This window comes from Tenrec ecaudatus, chromosome 18 (assembly GCF_050624435.1).
Source record: "Tenrec ecaudatus isolate mTenEca1 chromosome 18, mTenEca1.hap1, whole genome shotgun sequence".
NCBI classification, from domain to species: Eukaryota; Metazoa; Chordata; class Mammalia; order Afrosoricida; family Tenrecidae; genus Tenrec; species Tenrec ecaudatus.
Genome location: NC_134547.1, coordinates 58,403,960 through 58,424,185, shown reverse-complemented (window position 1 = coordinate 58,424,185; position 20,226 = coordinate 58,403,960). Strand labels below are relative to the sequence as shown.

Sequence of the window (20,226 nt, the reverse complement as noted above, 5' to 3'; positions counted from 1 at the left end):
GGCTGCACGGAGGCGTCGGCGCACCCCCACAATGGTTTCAAGGGCTCTGGTGGACCCCCCACCGATCGCTGAGCGGCGAGGGTACCGATGGGAAGTGGGAAAGAGGCCTCAGGCCCTACGTACGCCGGAACTACAAGCCCCAGAAGGCTTTGCACCAGCGGCCCTGACCCCTAATAACCCCAGGCGCGGAAGCCACTGTTGCCTGGCAACGGCAACTCCCGTCGGGTCGCTGCTGCGGCCTGCGCACAGATCCGGTGAGCCCCCAGTGGCCGGGTGTTGCGGGGGAGGGGCGGCGGGCGGGCTAGAATCAGAGGCGCGGGCCGGGCGTGGGGGACCGGGTCGCCGCGGGGAGCCGGGGCCGGGGGTGCACAGCGTGGAACGCCTCGGCGCACCCTCCGCAGGGCGACGACATGTGCGAAGGCCTGTCCCGCATCTCGGGGCCCATCCCCCCGGACCCTCCACTTTGCCCCGACTACTACCGGCGGCCGGCCTCGGGTGAGTGGGGCGGGCCGGGCCGGGGCGGGGGCGGGAGTGAGCGGGAGCCGGCCCCCGCTGGCCACTGACCGCCGCGCCCGGGGCCCGGCCCGCCCCTCAGCCCTAGGGCGCCTGGAGGGCAACGCGCGGCAGCGGGACCTGCTGACCTCCGACTCGGACCTGGACGCCGCCGCGCCCCGCGGCCCCCGCATCGGCCCCGGAGCCCGAGAGATCCTGGAACGTGGCCGGCGCGGCGTGGGGGGCGTGCTGCTGCAGCTCGGGGCCGTCTCCCTGACCCCGAGGGCCTGCCCGAAGAGTATGTCCTGGGAAGCAGGGGGCCGAGCAGGCAGGGGGGGCCAGGTCGGAAGTGGCGCTCCAAAGCCGCAGCTCCTCCATCCCCTTCCCCAACTATGTGAGGAGCAGAGCAGGGCACTCACTGCCTCCTCTCGGGAGGGAGAGGTCTGAAGGACATGTCCTGGGGAAGCCTCACCTCTGCGCATCAGAGCCACGTGGTTTATGGAGCGCCCAGAATGCACCAGGCCTTCTCGCTTGGAATGCAGGTCGAAGACCAGCGTAGGTCATCAGGGGAGACGACAAACTAGGGAGTGATGAGACAAACAAGATGATTAATGGGATCCTTCACAGTAAAAAATGCCACATGTAATCGGTCAGACATGATTATCCTGTGAGGGAGGAAGCATGTGGTGGATGAAACTTAATGACAAGAGGGCAGGGAGCTCTTGCGGAAGGAGGCCGGGTGTGGACAGCTGAGAGGTGGGCCGAGTGGTTGGCACACAGGACAGGGCCTGGCAGCATCTCTTCCCCAGGGAAGGACCCAAAAGACCACGAGAAGGAGAACTTGAGACGCATCAAGGAGATACAGAGGCGCTTCCGGGAGCAGGAGCGCAGCCGGGAGCAGGGCCAGCCCAGGCCCCTGAAGGCGCTGTGGCGTTCACCCAAGTATGACAAGGTGGAGTCCCGGGTCAAGGCCCAGCTGCAGGTATCTACCTTGGGGAGTGAGTCTCATTGCTCATCTTGTTCAACCAGCAAATTATAGCCCATTAAGGTCATGGGGAGGGATGAAGAAATAAAATCAACGAGCACTCAGAGGGCCCTGGACCTGCTGGGACCTTCTCAGAAGTGGTGATGATGGTGGCCGGGAGAGGAGATGCCCTCTAACAGAGGCCAGGCAGCAGTGTGGGTGGTGGGGATCCTGGGGTAAGTCATGGTGGGGGGAGATGAGCACGGCCTAGGCTAGAAAGCCAGCTGGACCCCCACTATCAAGGGCCAGCACCTGCCACTCTCCACTTTTATTTTTGATGGCAGTGAGGACAGGCAATGGATGCGGGGGTCTGGTTGGGCAGACGAGGAACCAGAGGCGGGAAGCAAGGAAAGTTAGGAGAGGGTGGCAGCTGGGGCCAGGACCAAAGCAGGAGGAGGATGGTGTGTTGTTTTCTGAGAGATGAGAGACGTGCTTGCAGGCTGGTGAGAAGCGTCCCTGTTCTCAAGGTGGCAGGCCCACTGGGGTTGTGGAGAGAGTCCAGAAGACAGGCATGGTCTTGTGGCTTGAGAGCCTGATCCCCCTGCGGTGTCCTGCCTTTCAGGAGCCTGGCCCTGCTTCTGGGACAGAGGCTGCCCCCTTCCTGAGGGCACATTCCCGCTGTGGCCCTGGCCACCCGCCACCCCGTGCCCCTGGTCTCCAGCTCACCTCACCAGACCCCGGTGCTAAGGTGAGAGGCTGCGTGGGAACTGGGAGAAAGTTGGGCAGGGGCCCAGGGCACTCAGAGGCACACACATAGTGCTTACCCCACTGTGCTCACCATGTCCCACAGGGTCCAGACCTGGATGTGAATTTCATCAGCCACAATGCCCGAGCTGCAAAGAGGGCCCCCCGGCGGCATTCCCGCTCTCTGCAGGTGCTGACACAGGTGCTGGAGCAGCAACGGCAAGCCCAGGAACACTACAACACCACGCAGAAAGGCCACGTGCCCCATTAGTAGGTCCCACACCCCAGGGTGAGGGGCGCCTATGGAAGGTGGGGGACATCCTGGACCCTGGGGACCATCACTCCTAAGTCCAGACCTTCCACAGCTTGTTGGAGCGCAAGGATGAGTGGAGGCGGGAGGCTGAGGCCCGCCAACAGAGCCAGCCAGACCCAGCCCTGCCCCCTGGCCACAAGCGCATGCCCGAGAAGCAGCGACTGGAGACGCTGAGCTCCCTGCTCCAGAGTGAGTACTGGGCAGCAAGGGGGCTGGGTGGGGACCCACTGGGGACATGCACCCCTGCTATCCTGCCTCTGGGAACCCCTGTAGGCCAGAGCCAGCTGCTTCGTGAGCTAGTGCTGCTGCCTGCTGGGGCAGACTCCCTGAAGGCTCAGGGCCACCGCGCTGAGCTGGACCGGAAGCTTGTGCAAGTAGAGGAAGCCATCAAGATCTTCTCCCGCCCCAAGGTTTTCGTGAAGATGGATTCCTGAGCCTCGGGGGATGTGGGGTAGCAGGGGCTCACAGGCGAGGATCGCCACAGGCCTGCGAAGGGCAGGGCAGGCCAGTCCCAGTGCAGAGGTCTGAGGGTGCGGAGCAGTAGGTGGGCAGCACCTTGTAGCAAACACTCCCCCCAGCCTGGCTGGGAGGGCCAGCCCAGCACTTCATGCTTCCTCACAATTAAAACATTTTGTACACAGCCGAGTCTGTTTCCTTCCGAACTTCCCTTGCCCTGGAACTGCCCTGGCCCGCCTGTACCCCTCCAGGAGGGCCTCCTTGCTACTGCAGCTGCAGGTCGAGCGCAGAAGGTGCACAGTGAGGTCAGAGCTAAGGCCTGGGACACAGAAGGACAGGAAGTGCATTTGTAGAAAACCTTTAATGTTCTCCAGGCTGAGAGCGTCCTGTGAGCAAGCTCAAAGTCCCCACCCAGGCAGTTTCCCCACTGCCCCAGCAGCATGGCGAGGAGCCAATTCTCTTCTGTCAGAGGCTGAAGCCACTGCCATCTCCTCGAATGCCACCCCCCCAGCCAGAGCCAGCCTGCCCCTGGTCATCCAGGGAGGGCAGAGAGCTGCGAGCACCCAGGGGCAACCGGCCAGGGCGCAGGCTCCAGCATGGGGGTCCCTGGGACAGCCCATTGGAACAGGGAGGCTGGCGGTTCTCAATGACCAGGTCACCATTGTCCTCATCGCTGTCAGGCTCAGGAGGGCCAGGCCGGACAGAGGGAGGGCCAGTCAGACGCCCAGATGCCCCCCGTACCACGTTGTTGCGCTGGTTGGCAGGCTTGACCGTGACGATGAGGTTGTGGCTGTTGGCGACCATCATGTCCGTCACCTGGTCCAAGGTCTTGCCGGCCACTTCAATGCCATTGACCTCCAGGATCTCGTCACTGACCGCTAGCAGCCCTGTGCGCTCAGCGAGACCCCCGCGTACCAGGCGGGAGATGAAGATGCCTGGGACTCGCTCCAGGCCCTGGGGAGCCACGCGCACACTCGTGCCATCTCTGATGTAGAAGCCAAGAGGGCGGTCCGAACCATGTTTGTGCAGTCGCACGCGCCGGTGCGTCTCGGGCAGGAGGTCCACATCGATGACGGAGGAAACCTGGCGGAAATCTTGGGGCAGGCTGATGAGCAGGGGTGGGCGGCTGCGCAGGGGGGCCACCGGCCGCAGCAGGAGCCCTTTCTTCCGCCGCTGCAGGGAGTTGGAGGCAAAGACCAGGCCACCGGAGTCAGCTTCTGCTGTGGAGATGGGATGCTGGGATCAGAGTCCTTCATCTTCCACGGAAGCCCTCCTGGGTGCCCACGGCCCTCTCCCCCCCAGGGCCAGGCCTGGGGAAGGGGCCACTGTGACTACTTCCTACCAGTTGGAGGTCATGCCAAGGGCAGGGACTGCAGAGGGTGAGGCCTAAGTGCCCTAAGCCAGGACTACGCTGTGTAGGCAGGAGGAGACCTGCCCTGTCACCCTTCCTCACCCAAGCTGCCTTGGGCCCCATCCGCCCCTATTCATTCTTACCCCGCTTCTGCACCAGCAGGCGCAGCGGTGGGGGCCCGCTGGCCAGGGCCCGGTGCAGGCTGTCGTCGTTGGTGAGGGGTAGCAGGTCGCCATGAGCGTCAGTGTAGCCCAGCAGCACGTCCAGGCCAGGGATCTGATGCACCGCGCGCAGGAACCGGGAGAACTCCTGGAAGCCGCTCACGGAAGCGCGGGGCAGTGCAAAGCGTCGGAACTCGGCATCAAACTGGGGGCGGGGGTGGGGCCAGAGGAAGGCTCAGGTCCCAACCTGCTGCTGCTTTCTCAACCCCCTCCCAGGTCCAAGGGGGTGGGAAACAAAGCAGCCAAAACAGCCTTGCCTTCAGCCCAGACCTCTGCGCCAGCACAGGGACGCTGTCCAAGGTCTTATGCCCGTCCTCCAGGTACCCAGCCACACGGGCTTTGGAGGCTGGGCGTGGAACGAGGACAGGTGTTCGGGGAGAAAAGGCGAGCAGAAAAAGCCAGCGAATGCGGGAGGGGCTGGGTGGGAGAGGGCCGGGGGCAGAGGAGAGAAAGAGGTGGTGGAGACCAAGGAGCCGGGAAGGGCGGAGGAGGCGCCTAAGGCCGAGGCCGGAGCCGGGCCGAGGGGCTCTTACTTTGCTCTTCACCTCGACGATGCTGTCCGGACTGCGCGCTGGGGTCCTCTGCGGCCTGGCCATGGCGGGGCCGGGCGGGCCGGGGACGGTGCCCCAGGCGGCCCGCCGAGGCGCAGGTGCACAGCCTGCCGGCCGGCCCGCGCCACCCCGCCCCTCACGGTCGCGCTCGCCCCGCCCTCCTATCCGGACCATGACGTCACGGGGCAGCGACGGAGTGGAACGCGGAGTCCAAGTTTCCTAGGTAACAGGGGCGGGGGTGGGGAAAGCCCGCTTCTGCTCGCACGTCATTACGCTACGGTCAGCGTGTCCCCTCCAATCCGAGGGGGAGGTCGAGGCGGGTGATGTTTCTCACGCGTTGTCTGGCGCTGCGGGTTAAGCATTGCCTTACTTAACCAGAAGTTTGGCGGTTCGAACCCACCAGGCGTTCTTCGGGACAAAAGATGAGGCTTTCGGTTGCAGTAAAGATTTTACAGCCTTGAAAACCTTATGTAGGGTCGCTAAGAGTTGGAAGCGACTTGATGGCAGTGTGTGTATAGTGTGTGGGTGGGGGTCAGTGAATTATTTCCACTGCAAACTGAACCCTAGTGAATATTTACCGAACCCCGTGGGGACGGACACACAGCACCCAAGGAGCTTCGAACCAATTCGCTTTGGTCTGTCGTTAACCCTTTGACCCCTCCCTGTTCAGTGTCACCAGTCTTTGAAGTCGAGGAGAAAGCCTCCCGTAAGAATACTGGGACCCGGCCGGCCGGCCGGCCGACCCACCAGCAGATGCTCCAGAGCGGGCCGCACTGGTGCGCACGCGCAGGCACTCCAGTGGGCGGGGCCTACTCCCGGTCCCGCCCAACCACACGCGTTTCCTTTTCCGACGGGGGGCGGGGCTGCGGCGCCCGCGGAAAAAGCTGGCGGGAGTTTGCTAGCGGCGGCGACAGGATGGCGGCCGTGGGGAACCTGGTTCTGCGGCCCTGGATTCGCGAGCTGGTCCTGGGCTCAGAGACACTTTCTAGTCCGCGGGCGGGGCAACTGCTCGAGGTGAGCCCTTCCCATGCGTCCAGGTCCGGGGACCGGGGCGGGGATCCTGGGCGCTCCGTTTGACGCCGATCACCACCGCCGCCTCCAGGTACTCCAGGAGGACGACGAGGCCCCGGGCCCATCCCGCGCCCCGGATGCGTCTTATGTCGGGGCTGCGCTGCTTGTGTCTGACGGGACCCACAGTATTCGATGCCAGCTGACGCGAGAGGCCCTGAACACCTCGGCCTGGTGAGGGGAGCGCGGCGGGGACAACGGGGATGGGGGGGAGTCCACTCTGCCGGGGCTGGGGGCCTGCCGCCAGGGGCTAGGCGCTGAGAGTCGCACTCGCCCCAGGGAGAAGGAGTTCGGCTTCCGCGGGACGGAGGGCCGGCTGCTGCTGCTGCAAGACTGCGGGGTGTGCGTCCAGGTCACTGAGCACGGCATGGTGAGTGCTGAGGCTGGTTTGGCGCCGTGACTGGGGCTGGCCCTGCCTGAAGACACCTGAGTCGCCCCTCCCCCCCAACTCACTCCTGCAGCCCGCGGAGTTCTACCTCCAGGTGGATCGCTTCAGCCTGCTGCCCAATGAGCAGCCCCGGACCCAAGTGGCCAGTTGGTAAGTGATGCCCCGCCCACCACCACCACCCCTCCCCTGTAAAGTCAGATTAGCCTAGGCATGGGTCTTCTGGAAGCACGGGACTAAGCAACCCCAGTAACACCAGTGCCTCCCACTCCCCTGCTTTCCCTTAGCAATCAGGACCGGGATGTGCAGAAGAAGCTCTATGACTGCCTTGAGTGAGTATAGGGGTGGCCCAGGGCCCAGAGTGAGCCAACCATGGGATGTCCCCTCTGGGCAGATGGCCTCAGGATTGCACCTGAGGCCTGTCTGCTTCCCTCTTATAGGAAGCACCTGTCCGAGGCTACCTCCCCTGACCCAGGTACGGGCAGGGCTTCTTCAGGGACTGTGTTGCCCTGGTGTGACTTTCCAGCCCACCCACCCCCACCCCAATAAGCCTATCCTGTCTTCTCCGAGTTTTGGCCCATTCCCCGGCTCTTCCCCCAGGTCTGACACTGTCCCAGCTTCTGGATGAGGTACAGGAGGACCAGGAGCAACGGGGGGCACTAGTGCGCCTGGCTGAGAGCTGCCTGATGCTGGCAGGCCCTCAAAAGGCACCCCATCTCACCCGCTGGGCCGCCTCAAGCTGCAGGGCAATGGTCAGTCTGGGTCTTCCCTTGGGACTGTGGGGGTGGAGTCTGGCCAGAGCCAGGCTGAGAGTTCCCGGCCCACAGGGAGAAGATGTGTACACTGTTCCTAGCCTGTGGCTGTGCATCCCCGACAAGGACCAGCAGATCCTGAGCTCTCTTTGCCTAGGTCAGAGGGCATGGGAAGGGGGCAGGAGAGGTCAAGAGGAGTAGCTGGGTCCTGGCCTCCTGTGTTGATAAGCCTGCCCTGATTCCCTAGGCCGTGACCTGCCCCCACCAGACCCTGCTCTGCACGACCTCTCTCTGCCCCTGCCTTCTCCCTCTTGCGCCTCAGGTGAGGTGGTGGTTTGGGGCCCACCCTCACTGCTGCCTCTCAGGGCCCTGGGCTACACAGCCCTGCGGGAGTCAGGGACACAAGCTGGGATGGCAGTACCACAGCGAGCCCCCTTCTCTCCAGGAACACCTCCCGGGCTCCCTGACCACTCGCAGTCCGAGGAGAACAGCATCAGCCTCCTGCCCGCCGAGCCCTTGGCTTCTTCAGAGCCAGTGCAGAGGGACAGCACTCAGACCTGGCCAGCCAGCCATTCTACCCCTGCCTCCCATCCCAGGGGGGAACCCAGCTCCCCACTCCTGAGCTGCGCTCTTACAGTCAGGCCCTGTGGCCAGGGCCGTAATCCACACCAGGCTCGAGGGACCAGGGCTCAGAAATATCCATTGGAATTCAAGGAGCTAGGGGTACTCCCCCAGAAGCCAAGGACCAGCAGCACTAAAGAGGCCCTGAACCCCAGCGCTATGGGGGTGAGCCCAGGCCCTTGACAAGAGGGGGAACAGGGGTGGGCCTTGAGTGGGTCTGGAAGGAAAGCTAGAGGGTAGCAGTGGATGGGGTGATGGGTTCCTGTTGGCCCCTACTAAGACGCCATGCCCCATTTAAGGATCCCCCAGAGAGGCACCGTGATGGTTCTACTTTCCAGTATAAGTACGCGCCCCCCTGCACCGCCCTCTGTGCCCAGGTCCAAGCTGTCAGGTGAGTGCCTTGCTGCAGTCCCCCTCTGCTGCCCACTAGTTCCAGGCTACAGTTGCCTGCAGCCACGGTTCTGTCTCCAGGCTCCCTCCGGAGCTCCTTGCCTGGGCTTTGCACCTTCTGATGGAGCCGCCACAGGAGTTGGAAGTAACACAGGGGTGAGGCCTGCGTACGACGACCCTGCGGATAAGTAGAGGCTCTCTGCACATAGCTTCCGTTGAGTTTTTTAATAAAATAATCTCATGCGGCAGGAGGGGAGGGGATCAGGGCTTGGGCCCGCTGCCTCTTTGGTCTGTGGCTGAAGAGGGCAGGCTTGGCCCCGGGCTGGAGGGCTCTGTGGGTAGAGGCTCAGCTCCAAGGACAGGTCCTGCCAGGGCAGATGAGAGCAAGGAAGAGTCAGGGCTGGCCTAGGCATTCCTGCCCTTGCCCCATTCCCTCCCCCCATCCCTCTGCAATGGCCCTGGCCCCCACCACTTACCTAGGCTTGGTGATGGGGGTGCCTCGAGCTTTGGCCTGCGCTTGAGGACAGGGGAGCGCTGCAGCCGCAGGGGCCGCTCTGAGGGGCAGAGAGAGGCTGGTAGTTGCTAAGGGCTTGTCTGCCCAGCCCCAAGTTCTATCTTGTGAGCACTCACATAAACTGGTGACTTTCAGGGCAGTCCACCCTGGGCCCTCTGGAAGTGGGGTCAGGGCCAGGAGAAAGTGCTCCTATCAAACCCTTGACCCCAGCTCTCCATCTCCACATTACTCAGCTTCCATTCCCACTGCTCCTCTCCCCCTCCCCCCCACCGCAAGATATCTCCTCACCAGCAGGGGCCTGGAGCTGGTCCTCATGCACAGAGACTGCTCTTCGCCCCGCGGAGAGAGGCCGCGGCCTCAGATGGCCATCTGGGGGAGGCCAGGGTGTCAGGGGATGGCCCCCACAGCTGCCCCCACTCTAGTCCTTGCCCACATCTTCAGGGTCTCCAGAGGAGCCGAGTTTCCAACAGGGACTCCTGGACGGGAAGGAGGGGACCTGCCTACCTTCACTCCTGGGGCCCCAGCAGGGGTCCTCTGGGAGGCCCAGGCTGTCCAGGCAGGGGCTGGCTCTTCGGGGGCTTGGACTGGGACATGGGGAAGGGGGCCCTGGGCCATCTTGTTGGCCCCAACCCCGACCCCTCAGCTCTGCATTCAGCTGCTGCCCCAGAGTCTTCCAGGTGGCAGGCTCAGGCCCCTGGCCTCCTTGGCTGGGTCTGCATGAGGGGTCTGCAGGGAGAGGAGTGTCATCCAAGGCCAGGTGTTAGGAGCTAGTTGTGAACACTGGCTCGACCCCTCCCCTGCCTGCCCACACTCACCAGCAGATACGGAGTGGGTTCGAGACTTGATGGAGATGGGTGGGGTCTCTGTGGAGCTGTCCATAATGTCACCTGGAAGGGGGGCTGGGGGCTCAGACACCAAACCTCGGGTGGGGGGTTGGGGAGAGAAGGAAAGCCTGGCCCAGGGTCCCACTTACCATCCGAGCCAGCCTTCTTGATTTCTCCGTCTTTGCTCTAAGGGAAACGGGCAGTCACACTCCAGCTCTGCCTGCCCCACCCTGTTCCTTCCTGTGCTCCAGCTCTGGCCCAGAGTGCCCACCCTGGGCTGGGCAAGGCCATGGCTAACCCTGGGCCCAGTTCTGAAGAGCTCACAGAGGGGGTGAGGTGGGGTGGGCAGTTCACCCCACATTAATGCACACAGATTGCAGGCTCTCCTTCTGTGATGTGCTTCCTGAGCTATCATTAAATGGATTCCAGTACCCAGAGCTGTGGTTCTTATTACCTGAGCGCGGCATTAACAGGGTGACTACAGAGGGGAGTCGGGAAGGGCCACCAAGGTACCAGGAGGGCAGAGGGGACATGGAACAGCCCAAGAGCAGGCACCATGTAGGGACTTGAGTACAACTGCCCAGTAGTGAGGATAAGAAGGTGACCAGAGTCAAGACCCCAAGTCTGAAGCATGGCTAAGGTTCTGGACAAGCTTGGAAACTCTGGAAAACTTGTTCCAATTGTAGGCAGCAAGGTCATATCTGACCTGCAGAGAGAGGGCTGCCTAGATCCAAGAGGGCAATGTCAGTGGGCTGGGGACAGGAGTGCCTATGTACCACGTAAGTCCCCTTTGCCGATCCTATATGCCACCCACAGGGCACCAGCAAGCCATGTCCCCTGCCCTTCACAGTCAAGCTCCCTCAACTCACTTGCTTCCTCTTGCCCTCAGCAGCCCCGCTGCCCCGGCTCACACCAATCCTCTGCAACATCACTTGAACGCGCTGCTCAAAGGATGGGGCCAGCTCCGTCTCTCCCCGCTCCAGGGGCCGCCGCTGGGGACAGAGATGACCAGTAGGGAGGGGGTCCACTGCCCTCTGCTCCAGAAGAGGCCTCACCCTGGCATCAGGCCTCACCTTGTCAGGTCTGACAGCCAGCGCGGCCTCCTCCTCCTGGGCAGGCAGCAGTATCATGGAATAAGCCTTGCTGTCCCGAGTGTAGCGGGGCCGGCTCCTCCGTGCAGGGTCAGGGCTGCTGGTCACCCCCTCAGCCCCACCAGGCTCCTCACCACGGCCTGGGCGAGCTGGTGGCCGCAACAGGTCCCCAAGGGTGGCCTTCCGGCTGCGAGGCGCTGCCCCAGGACTGGTCTCTAGGTCAGGCCGTGGCCCTCGCGCTGAGCGAGGCTTCTTGAAGGCAAAGAGAGTACCCAGCTTCTTGCGCAGTGTGCGGGGGACAGGAGTGGGGCCTCCCTCCATGGCTGGCTCCTCCTCAGGGGTCCAGCTGCAGGGAGAGCCTAAAGTGAGTGGACCAGTCCTCAGGGTCACCCACCCCCCTGTGGCTGCCCCTCACTCACAGGCGATCCTGATGGACCAGCCTTTTGGAAAAGAACTCTTCCACGCCCTCGTCCACACGGGCACTGAGCCCATTCCCTTCCTGCGGCAGGGCTGGGGGTACCTGGGTGGGGGTGGACAACACGTGGGGGTCACAGATCAGGGCCAAGTGCAACAATGGTTCCCCACCCCTTCTCCCATCTCGAAGACTCCAGGACCTGAAACTGGGGTGACCTGAAACTGGGCTAGTGGCCCTCCCACGGGTGGGCAGAAACACTGGATTCCCACACACCCCTCACCCATTCCTAGTCTGGGTACACACCCAGCCCACACCCGTTCTTGTCACAACCTAAACCACCCAGTCACCAGCAGGCTGGCACCCATGCGCCCCCTAGGTCACACAGTCCCACTTACCACCCCCTCTGCTCCAAACGGGTCCCTGCAGTGCCCCCCACCCCCACAACACCCAGCCTGCTGCCGCCTCAGCGGCGCCAGCTGCTGCGTCAGACCCTCTGGGGTGGGGGGTGGGCGGGGGTGGGCAAGAAGGCCCTGCTCAAAGTCCCACTGCCAGGACCCAGGCCCCACATCTCCGCAAACAGACATGCTCTGAATGTCCGGCGGACCCAGGACTGTCCCCTGCAGTGTGGCTGCCCTGGGGGCCCCAATGTCCCCCAACAACCCTTGGGGAAGGGAGGACAAGATGGACAAGCCTGTTCGAGGCTGCACTGGGGCCAACCCGGGGCGGGGCCTTACACCCGGGGAAAACCCGCACATCCACGGTCACGCACAGGCATGGACTAGGGTGGGGGCTGGCCAGAAAGAATGCGGGACGCGGCCGCCTCCACATGACCAAGTAGCACTGGGCCCCGCCACCTCCCAGGCCATCATTTGTAACTAGCGAGCGGACCACCCACGATCCCAGTTCTCCAGATTTTGGGGGGGAGGGCGCTCACCTGGGGGCCCCCCGGTGGCGGGCGGTGATGGTGCTGGCGACGCGGCCGGGGCCGGGCCCGGGTGGGATGGCGCAGGGGCTGCCCGGCCGGTGGCAGGTCCATGCGAGGCAGCGGGGCATCCTGGGGGCCGGGGGCGGCCGGGCTCGGAGAGCCGCGCGCGGAGGGCCCGGCCTGCGGCTCCGCATCTTCCCCCGGAGCTGCCAGCTCGGGCTCCGGCTCCGCTTCCTTAGCAGCGCCTGCCGGGCGAGCACCACAGGAGCGCCGAGGCCGAGGTGGTGGTGGTGGTGGTAGTGGCGGCGGCGTTAGGGCGGCGGGGGGACCCGCCCAGGGCGCGGGGAGGGGCCCGGTTGCACCGCCCCCCCACCGCCCCTCCCCCGCGGCAGCCGCTGCTGTCCGCGGTGCTGAGCGCAGCCCCGCAGCTCCCGCAAGCATGCGCGGCGGAGGGGCGGGGATGAGCGGAGGCAGGGCCTTGTTCTGCACAGGTCCAGCTGGCTCCAAGATGCCCGCAGGAGACCCCAGCCTTATAGAGGTTCATGGGGGTAAGGGTAAGGAGGTGGAAGGAGGTGTCTAGGCCCCATGGTGCTTGGAACCAACCCAGGTAACCTCCCCCTTCTCTCCAGGCCCGGACTTACTGTGAGAGGAGGGGCCTTGGCAAGGACAAAGGCTGGTCTCAGGCCATGTCCATGAAGGGCTGTCAACCTGGGGGGAGGGCACAGGCAGCCAGAGGTGGGGGAGGGCAACCCCAGAAAAGCTGCCCTACCACCTTCCAGACTCCAGAGCCAGATAGGAGACAGAGCTGGGACCACCTACCCACTCTTCCTCTTCCTCCTCCATCTCCATTTCCTCCTCCTCCTCTTCCTCCTCAGGGAAGAAAGGGCCTTCTAGTCCCCCAGGTCCTAGGGGGCTGGGCTCACCACCAGCCAATGCTGAGAAGGCAGGGGGCATCACCACGGTGGCCTGCTGAGCCAGACTCTCCACCTGAAATAGCAGGCACCCCAAAGATGGGCAGGTAGAACCTCAGGCATGGTCCTCTGAGATGGGACCCCTGGACTAGGGGTCACAGGACCCCCCCCCCATTCCTGGGCAGGCGGCCTGCAAATGTGCACACACAAGCCCTCTCACCAGCCGATCTCGGGCGGCACTGAGACCCACCAGAGCTTGAGATACAATGGTGTCTGCCACGGTCTCTGTGACTGACAGCCGCGTGTCTCTGAGGGCAGGAGAAGGCAGAGGTTAACGTGGGGACACTGGCCCAGCTGTAGCACTCCAGCTCTGTGCAGCCTACCTGGGTCTACTGACGGCATCTTGCAGGAGCTGCTCTGAGAGCAGCTCTGGAAGGCGCCGGGAGCCTGCCAGGACCCCCTCTGGTTGCTCTCTCCAGCCAGGTCCCTGTGACATTCGTGGGCAGAGGGTCTTCAATGTGTCCAGCGTGAAGTCCTGGGCACAGAGCATGTCAGGACTAAGGCCAAGGTTACTTGGCTTTGCTCCAACCTGACAGGGCATTGCTCTGCGACCACCACCGTCAAGCCTGCAGGTTGGGAATCAGGCCTGCAGACGATAGAGCTGGGGCAGGGCTGGATGTCCAGGCAGCAAACTTCACCCACCTGTCCCAGCAGGGCCTCCAGCTTCTGCCGCAGCTGCCAGCAATGACCTGGGGAGCTCCCAGCCTCATACAGAATGGGGAGGACCTGGAGGGTCAAAGATTGGAGTTCTGGTGGTGGAGGGAGTTACACATGGGTAGTTAACCACGAGACCAGCTATTCAAAATCACCAGCCGCTCCACAAAAGCAATACAGGCTTTGTACTCCCCTCCCGAATAGAGTGACAGTCTTGGAAACCCACAGAGGCAGTTCTACCCTGTCTTGTCAGGTCACTATGGGTAAAGTCAACTCCATGGCAGTGAGCTTGTAGCTTGTTGGGAATCAAGGAAGAAAAAACCGGTGCTGAATGAAGCTTTTGAAAGAAGGGGAAGGCACTCTTGGCAGTTGGGGGGCGGGGGAGGGCAGCAGGGAGGCTCACGCTGAGAGAGAAGCTGGCGTTTCGGATGGCATCCTCAGCCTGGCGCACAGCAGCTTCACCCCGGGGCCCAGCCTCGCAGCCCAGCAGCTCCACATGTTCCTGTAGCCACTGACACAGGCCCTTCACTTCCTGGGGGCCGGCCAACAGCCAGGGTCAGATGTGCGCGAGTCCCCTCCCAACCGCCCTCCCAGGGTGAATGAGGCCCGGGACTGACACCCTCGTGTCAACCACTTTGGACCCTCCCTATCAGCCCTAGGAAGGAGAGCAACGTCCCCTCCTTGGCTTCTTTTGGGGGCTTTCTGTGCACCCCCTCCCTAATAAGGATGGAGATGTGCCCAGAACGGGAAGGGAGGCCAGTCCTATCTGGATTTTAGCTGTCGGTCCACTGCCACAGAGAAGAGAGATACCGGGGTGGGAGAGTGGGAGTGACATGCCCAAAGAAGAGGGGTGGGAGAGCAGAGACGGCTGGTAGCTCCAGTGTGGTAAAGTGACAGGAAGGATATCCAGGCTCCTGGCCCGGTGCTAAGGAGACACTGAGGCTTGTGGGAGCTGTGCAGAGTGTGAGAATCCTGCAGGATTCCGAGGTGCCAGCTCTCTGGGCTTAGAGAAGTAGGACCTAGGAACTCTGAGGTGGGAACAACTCACAACAGCTGGCCAGTGACTACTTATAGGGATTAGTTGAGGGGGGAGGGGCACCCTGTGAACCTAAGGGGAGACTCTGAGGAGGGCTTGGGGAGACTCTGAGGAGGGCTTTTGCAAAACTCTTTAACAACCCTGATAGTACAGACGGTTACGGGTTTAGATGCTAAGCAAAAGGTAAGCAGTTCAAACCGGGCAGCCACTCCGTGGGGGTGGGGTGGGGGCGGGGTGGGGGTAAAGATGTGGTCCATGGCTTCCCTAAAGATTTACAGCTTTGGAAACCTACGGGGATAGTTCTAAGTTTCAGTGGACTTGACAGCAACGGCTTGGGCTTTTGTTATTTTATCTTTAACCGAAAAGCCTGTGAAAAGTAAGACAGCAAGGGAGTTATTTGAGGAACACTGGGCGGGCTCCAGACAGAGGAGAGGGACTTGGCAGGGACAGCAAGCCCCAGACATCCTGGCCCCAGAAAAGCAGGCTCTCCGATTCGGGGAAGCTCCGGCGGCCACTGCTGTTCTCTTACTCCCAGTTGGAGGTGGAGACACCAACCTGCTCCAAGGGGGTTGAGAGCAGACCCAGCGGCTGTAGACGCGCGGCGCCCTCAGAAGAGGCGGGGTCGGCGCGGTTGTTCCTCCAGAGGATGGCTTGGATCTGGGGGCACAGGCTGGTGAGCCGGCGGGACAGGCCCGGGCGCAGCAGCGGACAGGGAGGAAGGAGCGCCCACCTGGTGCACGGCACGTGCCGTCAGCTCCGGCCGGCTGCGCTGCGCCTGGGCCACGTCATGCAGTGGCAGAGGCATGGTCTTCAGACTGTGGTTCTGTTCCAGGGCCTGTGCCACGTCCAGCAGGCCCAGCGCTGACGTTTGGTTCCGGTCCCAGACCAAAGACCTGGTCCCCACGCGGCTTCAGTCGGGACGGAGCTCCGAGAGGCCCCACCCAACCCGCTTGCTTCGCCCCTTCTGCCCCGCCCCCATTGGCGACTTTCCATTTAAGCCCACCCCTCCGTACCACGCCCTCCGCTCCCGTCGGTGAGTCCCACCCTCCACGCTGACCCCGCCCACCGGAGCCTGGTGTTGACCCGCAGTGCCTTGGCTAGCATCTTGGCGCCGGTGTCCCCCATGGCATTGCCGCTGATATCCAGCGCCTCCAGGTTAGGGTTGGTGCCCAGGGCACGGAGTAGGACGCTGGCGCCCAGCTTCAGCCGCGACTCCGCTACAGACAGAGACTGCAGGGGCTGGGGTTAAGAGAAAGGCCATTGATGGTCGCAGTTAGGGACCAGCCAGAGAAGGGCAAGCCCAAAGGTCTGGGGAGCGAGTGTGTCGGGCCCTAGGGTGCCGCGAACTCACACAGTCGTCGTCCTGCATGAGCTGGACAATCCGGTGCAAGACGTCGTCCAGGGTCTCCCTGTGGGCACGGGCTGCTGTTGGGGGGGACCAGGTGGTGGGGTGCTGCCTAAGAGGCCCGGGAGTGGGGTGGGAGCTCACTTGCACCGGACGTTGAAGTTCCTCCCGAGCGCCACATGTCGCAGGGACCGGCTCCTCCCAATGGCCAGCACCAGGGTCACCATGTCAGAGCCGAAGCCTGGGAGCGGGGATGAGGTGGGGTGGGGTGGGGTTGGGGGACGGCTCAGGTCATCGATGCGGTGGTGGGGGCGGAGGTTAGAAGCTGGATGGATCAGGGCGGGGAGGCGGCCTCACCGTTATCCCCCAGATCCAGGGAGCTCACAGCGCCAGCGTCACACACCAAGTCTTGTATCACCTGCGCGCCAGCCGAGCGCAGCTGGAGGCGGGAGGTGGGGCGATCTCAGGCCACGCGGGGACCCGGAGCCCGTGCAAAGGAATGGGTCCGCCGCCGGCTCGCATTGCCCCCCTGGCAGGGAGCTCACCTCACAAGCGCTGAGGTCCAGGTGCAGGTCGCCTAGGTGCGTGTTGAGCGCCAGGCCTTCCAACAGGGCCCTGGGACGAAGGGCTATGTCAGGCCGACGTGGGGAGCCGGCCTGGCGAGGAGGCAGGCACAGGAGGCTGGGTGGCCAGCCGGCGGGGCGGAAGGGCTGGCGGGCGCGAGCGGAGCAGAGCGAGTGCTGGAGAAGTGGCCTGGCCTGGGTGCGGCGGGCAGAGACACTGACCTGACGGCGTCGGGCGGCAGCTTGCAGCCTGCCAGGCCCAGGTGCCGCAGCGCCTCCGCGCGGCTGAGGAAGAGCTGCAGCGCCGCCGGCGCGGCCCGGGCCTTCCTGCGGGGCGGAGACGTGCATGGGCCTCTGCGCGCCGGCCGAGGCGCCCCACCCGCGCCCCGACGGGCTTCCTTACGTGCGGGAGAAGATGGTTCTCGAAGCATCGAGGTGCGTGAGGCTGACGCAGCAGCCGCGGGACAGCGCTGCAAAGAGCTGCGGGCAGACAGGGTGCACCCGCGAGCGGAGGACTGAGCCCCCGCTAGGGGCGAACCCCAACCTTGCCGGGGGGGCCCCGACCCTGTCCGGGCCACCCCCATCCCAATCCCTCCCACCGACCGCCCCTCACAGTGTCCAGGGCGGCGTCGGTGCCCGAGAGGTTCAGGAAGGTCAGAACGTTGGGGCGACTCAGGAAACTATAGAAGCCCTGGTTGGGGAGCAGGCAGGCGGAGGGCAAGTCAGGGGGCTTCTCCAGGGGTTCCTGGCTTGCTTCCCCCATTCTCTGCTCCTGAAGAGAGGCACTCACCCCATTGTCTTCTGAGGGCCCCAGTGCCCCGGGATTGGCAGAAAGGTCCAGGTGGGTCAGCGTGGAGTCGAAGGCCACATTGTTGGCCAGAGCCTGGCCAAGGGCCCTCATTCCTGCGGTGGGGGTGCGGGGGTGCTCAGCAATCAAGCCAACCCTCCACCTCCCTGGGCCACCCTTTCTGGGAGGGCCTACCTCTTGGCGTCAACCCCGTCTGGGCAAGGTTGAGTCTCCTCAGGGCTCGGGGACGCTGCTCGAGGTGTCTACTGAGGACGGCCATCCCTAGGGGATGGGGCAGCAAGGTGGGTCTCACCCTCTCTCTCAGGCTACCAGGCTCGCGGGCACCCAAGCACAGCTGTACCTCGGTCATCCAGTGGGTTCCCCGCCAGGCTGAGGTCCTGCAGCCCAGATTTCACATTCCCAGTCAGGGCCTGGGCCAGCCTCCGGGCAAAGTCCCTGGGGACCAGAAGGAGGTGTGAGAGCCTCACCCTGGTGGCCCAAGCACCCTCTCCAGCTGCCAGAGCTCCGATTCAAGTCCTCCACCACTCCCTGCCCTCACCCTCTCAGGCCACAGCTTTCCAGGACCAGCTCCTCCAGGTGGGATGACTGACTCATCATGTGCAGAATCTGCTCCAAGACCTCAAGGCTCTGAGAACCAGATGGAGGTTCAGAGTGCTGCACCCTGACCCAGCATCCCGGGGCCCCTTCCTGCCCCAAGGCTCTCACCAGCTTCATGTCCACACAGGAGAGACACCGGAACCAAAGGTTGTAAGACAGGGCAGCCACGCACAAGGCCAGGTCCCTGGGTGGGGCAGAGTAAGCAGAGCTCAGCGACCCCTGGCTCATCCCAGGCCCAGCACCCCCACCATGGAGAAAGAAAGAGGCCGAGGCCTAAGGTGGGTCCTGGGGTCTTCCTGCCCTCCTTGGCAGGCCACGCACCGACTGCAGAGGTGGCTGAAGTCCCCTAGTTTGAAATGGCGACAGCCCTGGGGGTGGTAGACAGTGTCCACGTCCTGTGTAAAAAAAGGCTCAGCAAGACTCGATCCCACCAGGGTCCCACTGGGGCGGAGGCGGGTCCAACAGATGGCTTCAGAGCCCCCCATGGGGCCCTGCCCTCACCCACTTAATCTCCTCTCGGAAGGGGAAGCCGTTGTAGTCACACAGAGCCTCGTAGGTCTCCAAAAAGCCACCTGGCGATGGGCCCAGAGGAGAAAGGCAGAGATGAAGAGCAGGCTCACACTGGGTAGTGCTCACGACCCCTGGGCCTCTGTTCAGCATGGGAGCCCCCCTCCCCACCAACTCCAGGGCCCTGGGGATGAGCAGCCCCCCCTTAGTCTTTACCACAGGAGCTGCCCAGTGTGGTGGACTCCGAGAGGCTGCTTCTCTCTAGCTGAGCCAGCATCGAGGGCGGGGTGGGCCTCCGGAATAGCTTTCTGGGGAGGAGTGGAAGAGGGGCAGGGGATCTCTAGCCCCTGGGGTGGAGACAGGCCACTGTGCCATGCCCAGCACTCCCCTACTGCCTGCCCTTTATCCCACAGCTGGCCGGGCCTCACCCAAGGGCAGAGTGAGGGAAGACCTTCTTGATAGCCACAGTGATATGCCGGGCTAACTGTTCTAAGGAGGCCACCCCAGGGAACTCCAGGGTCAGCTCCGGCAGGGACTCCAGCTCAAAGGTGACCTGGGGAGAGAGAGAGAGAGAGAGAGGGAGGGAGGGAGGGCTGCTGGGTGGGGAGGAGGGGGGGCTGAGTTCCAGGCTGCAAACCCAGGCAACCTGGATCCTAGATGCCTCACCTGAGGGGGTGTCTCCTGTAATTCCATGGCTTGGACTTCCAGGTAGCTGAACGTGCAGTCCACCTACGGAGCATGGGATCAGCCAGGTCACACACCCGCCCTCGCACCTCATAGGAGCCTCCTAAGGAGGGAGGTGCTGGGGGTGGTGAGGTCTGGGTGGTGGCCAGGCTGGGGACTCACCCGCAGGGGGAGGCAGGTGTGAAGCAGGTAGGCTCGCCATCGGAGCAGCGCCTGCGGGCGGGCGGGTGGGCAGACAGGATTTGATACCCCGAGCAGTCAGGGTGGAAGGCTTACTGCTGGGGCCTCAGCTCCCACTGGTGACCCTCTCCCTGCCAGACTCTGCCCACCAACCCCACCCTCTCCCCAGGCCACCATACCAGGATGTGACTGTGCTGGGTACCCTCCCGTTCCGGCAGGCGGGCTTGCAGCAGGAACTCCACCCTCTTGGGCCACAGGAACCTGGAGATTTCGCCTGTGGACGGGCAGCCTGCTAGATGACCCTGGTTCTTGCTCAGGGCCAATCCATGGCCAGGTCTGTGCCAGGCTGGGGCCTGAGGCAACTCTGGACCAGTGAAGAAGGCAGGAGGGGGGCAAGCCAAGTGCCACAGGGCCCTGATGGGGCCCTGGCTGGGGGCTCCACTGCCTCCACCCTATAGAGTAGGCAGGAAGGGCCAGGACTTACCTCGCAGCTCACAGGGTATGCTGTCGGGGATCTGGGCCATTGGGCCCCACCAGGGCGCCCAGGGTGGCCCGACTATCTCCGGCGGGAAACAGGCCAGGCAGGCGCGCACACAGGAAGCCGGGGGACTGGCTGCATCGGCAGCCACCTGCTCCTCTGGCAGCGGAAGGTACGCGCTGCTTCCTGCCAGGCCGCCCCCGGCCCGGCTCCACCCAGCTCGGGGGACGGGGTGTGGCAGCGCAGAGCCCCAGCAGCCTGCCTGCCCCATGGCGCTGGTCCCTCTCCGCGAGGGCAAGCACGCAGGGGGGGGGGGGGGGCAATGG

At 63.8% G+C, this 20,226-nt stretch overlaps 4 protein-coding genes across 5 annotated transcripts; 2 read left to right on the top strand and 2 right to left on the bottom strand.

The window, feature by feature from the left end:
* The first annotated feature begins 175 nt into the window (after positions 1 to 175).
* On the top strand, positions 176 to 3,146 carry ENKD1 (enkurin domain containing 1). The gene is made up of 8 exons (XM_075537342.1): positions 176 to 254; positions 402 to 495; positions 596 to 790; positions 1,302 to 1,474; positions 2,079 to 2,204; positions 2,307 to 2,470; positions 2,566 to 2,702; positions 2,787 to 3,146. Exons 2-8 carry the CDS (start codon positions 411 to 413, stop codon positions 2,945 to 2,947), a joined length of 1,041 nt encoding a protein of 346 aa, XP_075393457.1. The 5' UTR covers positions 176 to 254; positions 402 to 410; the 3' UTR covers positions 2,948 to 3,146.
* A 197-nt stretch (positions 3,147 to 3,343) lies between these two features.
* On the bottom strand, positions 3,344 to 5,801 carry PARD6A (par-6 family cell polarity regulator alpha). 2 transcript variants are annotated; one of them, XM_075536513.1, is made up of 3 exons: positions 5,075 to 5,801; positions 4,464 to 4,686; positions 3,344 to 4,189 (listed from the first exon to the last, which is right to left on the bottom strand). In XM_075536513.1, the coding sequence occupies exons 1-3, from the start codon at positions 5,264 to 5,266 to the stop codon at positions 3,435 to 3,437; spliced, it is 1,170 nt and encodes a 389-aa protein (XP_075392628.1). In that variant the 5' UTR covers positions 5,267 to 5,801; the 3' UTR covers positions 3,344 to 3,434. The 2 variants fall into 2 exon arrangements, with proteins under 2 accessions (XP_075392628.1, XP_075392629.1); XM_075536514.1 differs by having other exon boundaries at positions 3,344 to 4,186.
* A 131-nt stretch (positions 5,802 to 5,932) lies between these two features.
* On the top strand, positions 5,933 to 10,077 carry ACD (ACD shelterin complex subunit and telomerase recruitment factor). The gene is made up of 12 exons (XM_075537104.1): positions 5,933 to 6,106; positions 6,195 to 6,334; positions 6,440 to 6,530; positions 6,622 to 6,698; positions 6,833 to 6,877; positions 6,986 to 7,020; positions 7,146 to 7,297; positions 7,373 to 7,454; positions 7,545 to 7,619; positions 7,743 to 8,083; positions 8,218 to 8,309; positions 8,390 to 10,077. Exons 1-12 carry the CDS (start codon positions 6,008 to 6,010, stop codon positions 8,466 to 8,468), a joined length of 1,308 nt encoding a protein of 435 aa, XP_075393219.1. The 5' UTR covers positions 5,933 to 6,007; the 3' UTR covers positions 8,469 to 10,077.
* On the bottom strand, positions 8,528 to 19,946 carry CARMIL2 (capping protein regulator and myosin 1 linker 2). Its single transcript, XM_075536724.1, has 38 exons — positions 19,907 to 19,946; positions 19,602 to 19,696; positions 19,405 to 19,455; positions 19,225 to 19,287; positions 18,987 to 19,111; positions 18,775 to 18,866; positions 18,553 to 18,623; positions 18,373 to 18,446; positions 18,160 to 18,235; positions 17,993 to 18,081; positions 17,795 to 17,889; positions 17,629 to 17,715; positions 17,437 to 17,549; positions 17,260 to 17,337; positions 17,050 to 17,126; positions 16,869 to 16,973; positions 16,629 to 16,698; positions 16,441 to 16,522; positions 16,228 to 16,324; positions 16,090 to 16,147; positions 15,805 to 15,977; positions 15,469 to 15,631; positions 15,294 to 15,395; positions 14,106 to 14,234; positions 13,643 to 13,774; positions 13,372 to 13,523; positions 13,209 to 13,296; positions 12,927 to 13,064; positions 12,087 to 12,560; positions 11,157 to 11,257; positions 10,720 to 11,083; positions 10,516 to 10,638; positions 9,796 to 9,832; positions 9,638 to 9,709; positions 9,327 to 9,548; positions 9,111 to 9,191; positions 8,785 to 8,862; positions 8,528 to 8,673 (listed from the first exon to the last, which is right to left on the bottom strand). Exons 1-38 carry the CDS (start codon positions 19,944 to 19,946, stop codon positions 8,570 to 8,572), a joined length of 4,371 nt encoding a protein of 1,456 aa, XP_075392839.1. The 3' UTR covers positions 8,528 to 8,569.
* Between the last annotated feature and the right edge of the window lie 280 nt (positions 19,947 to 20,226).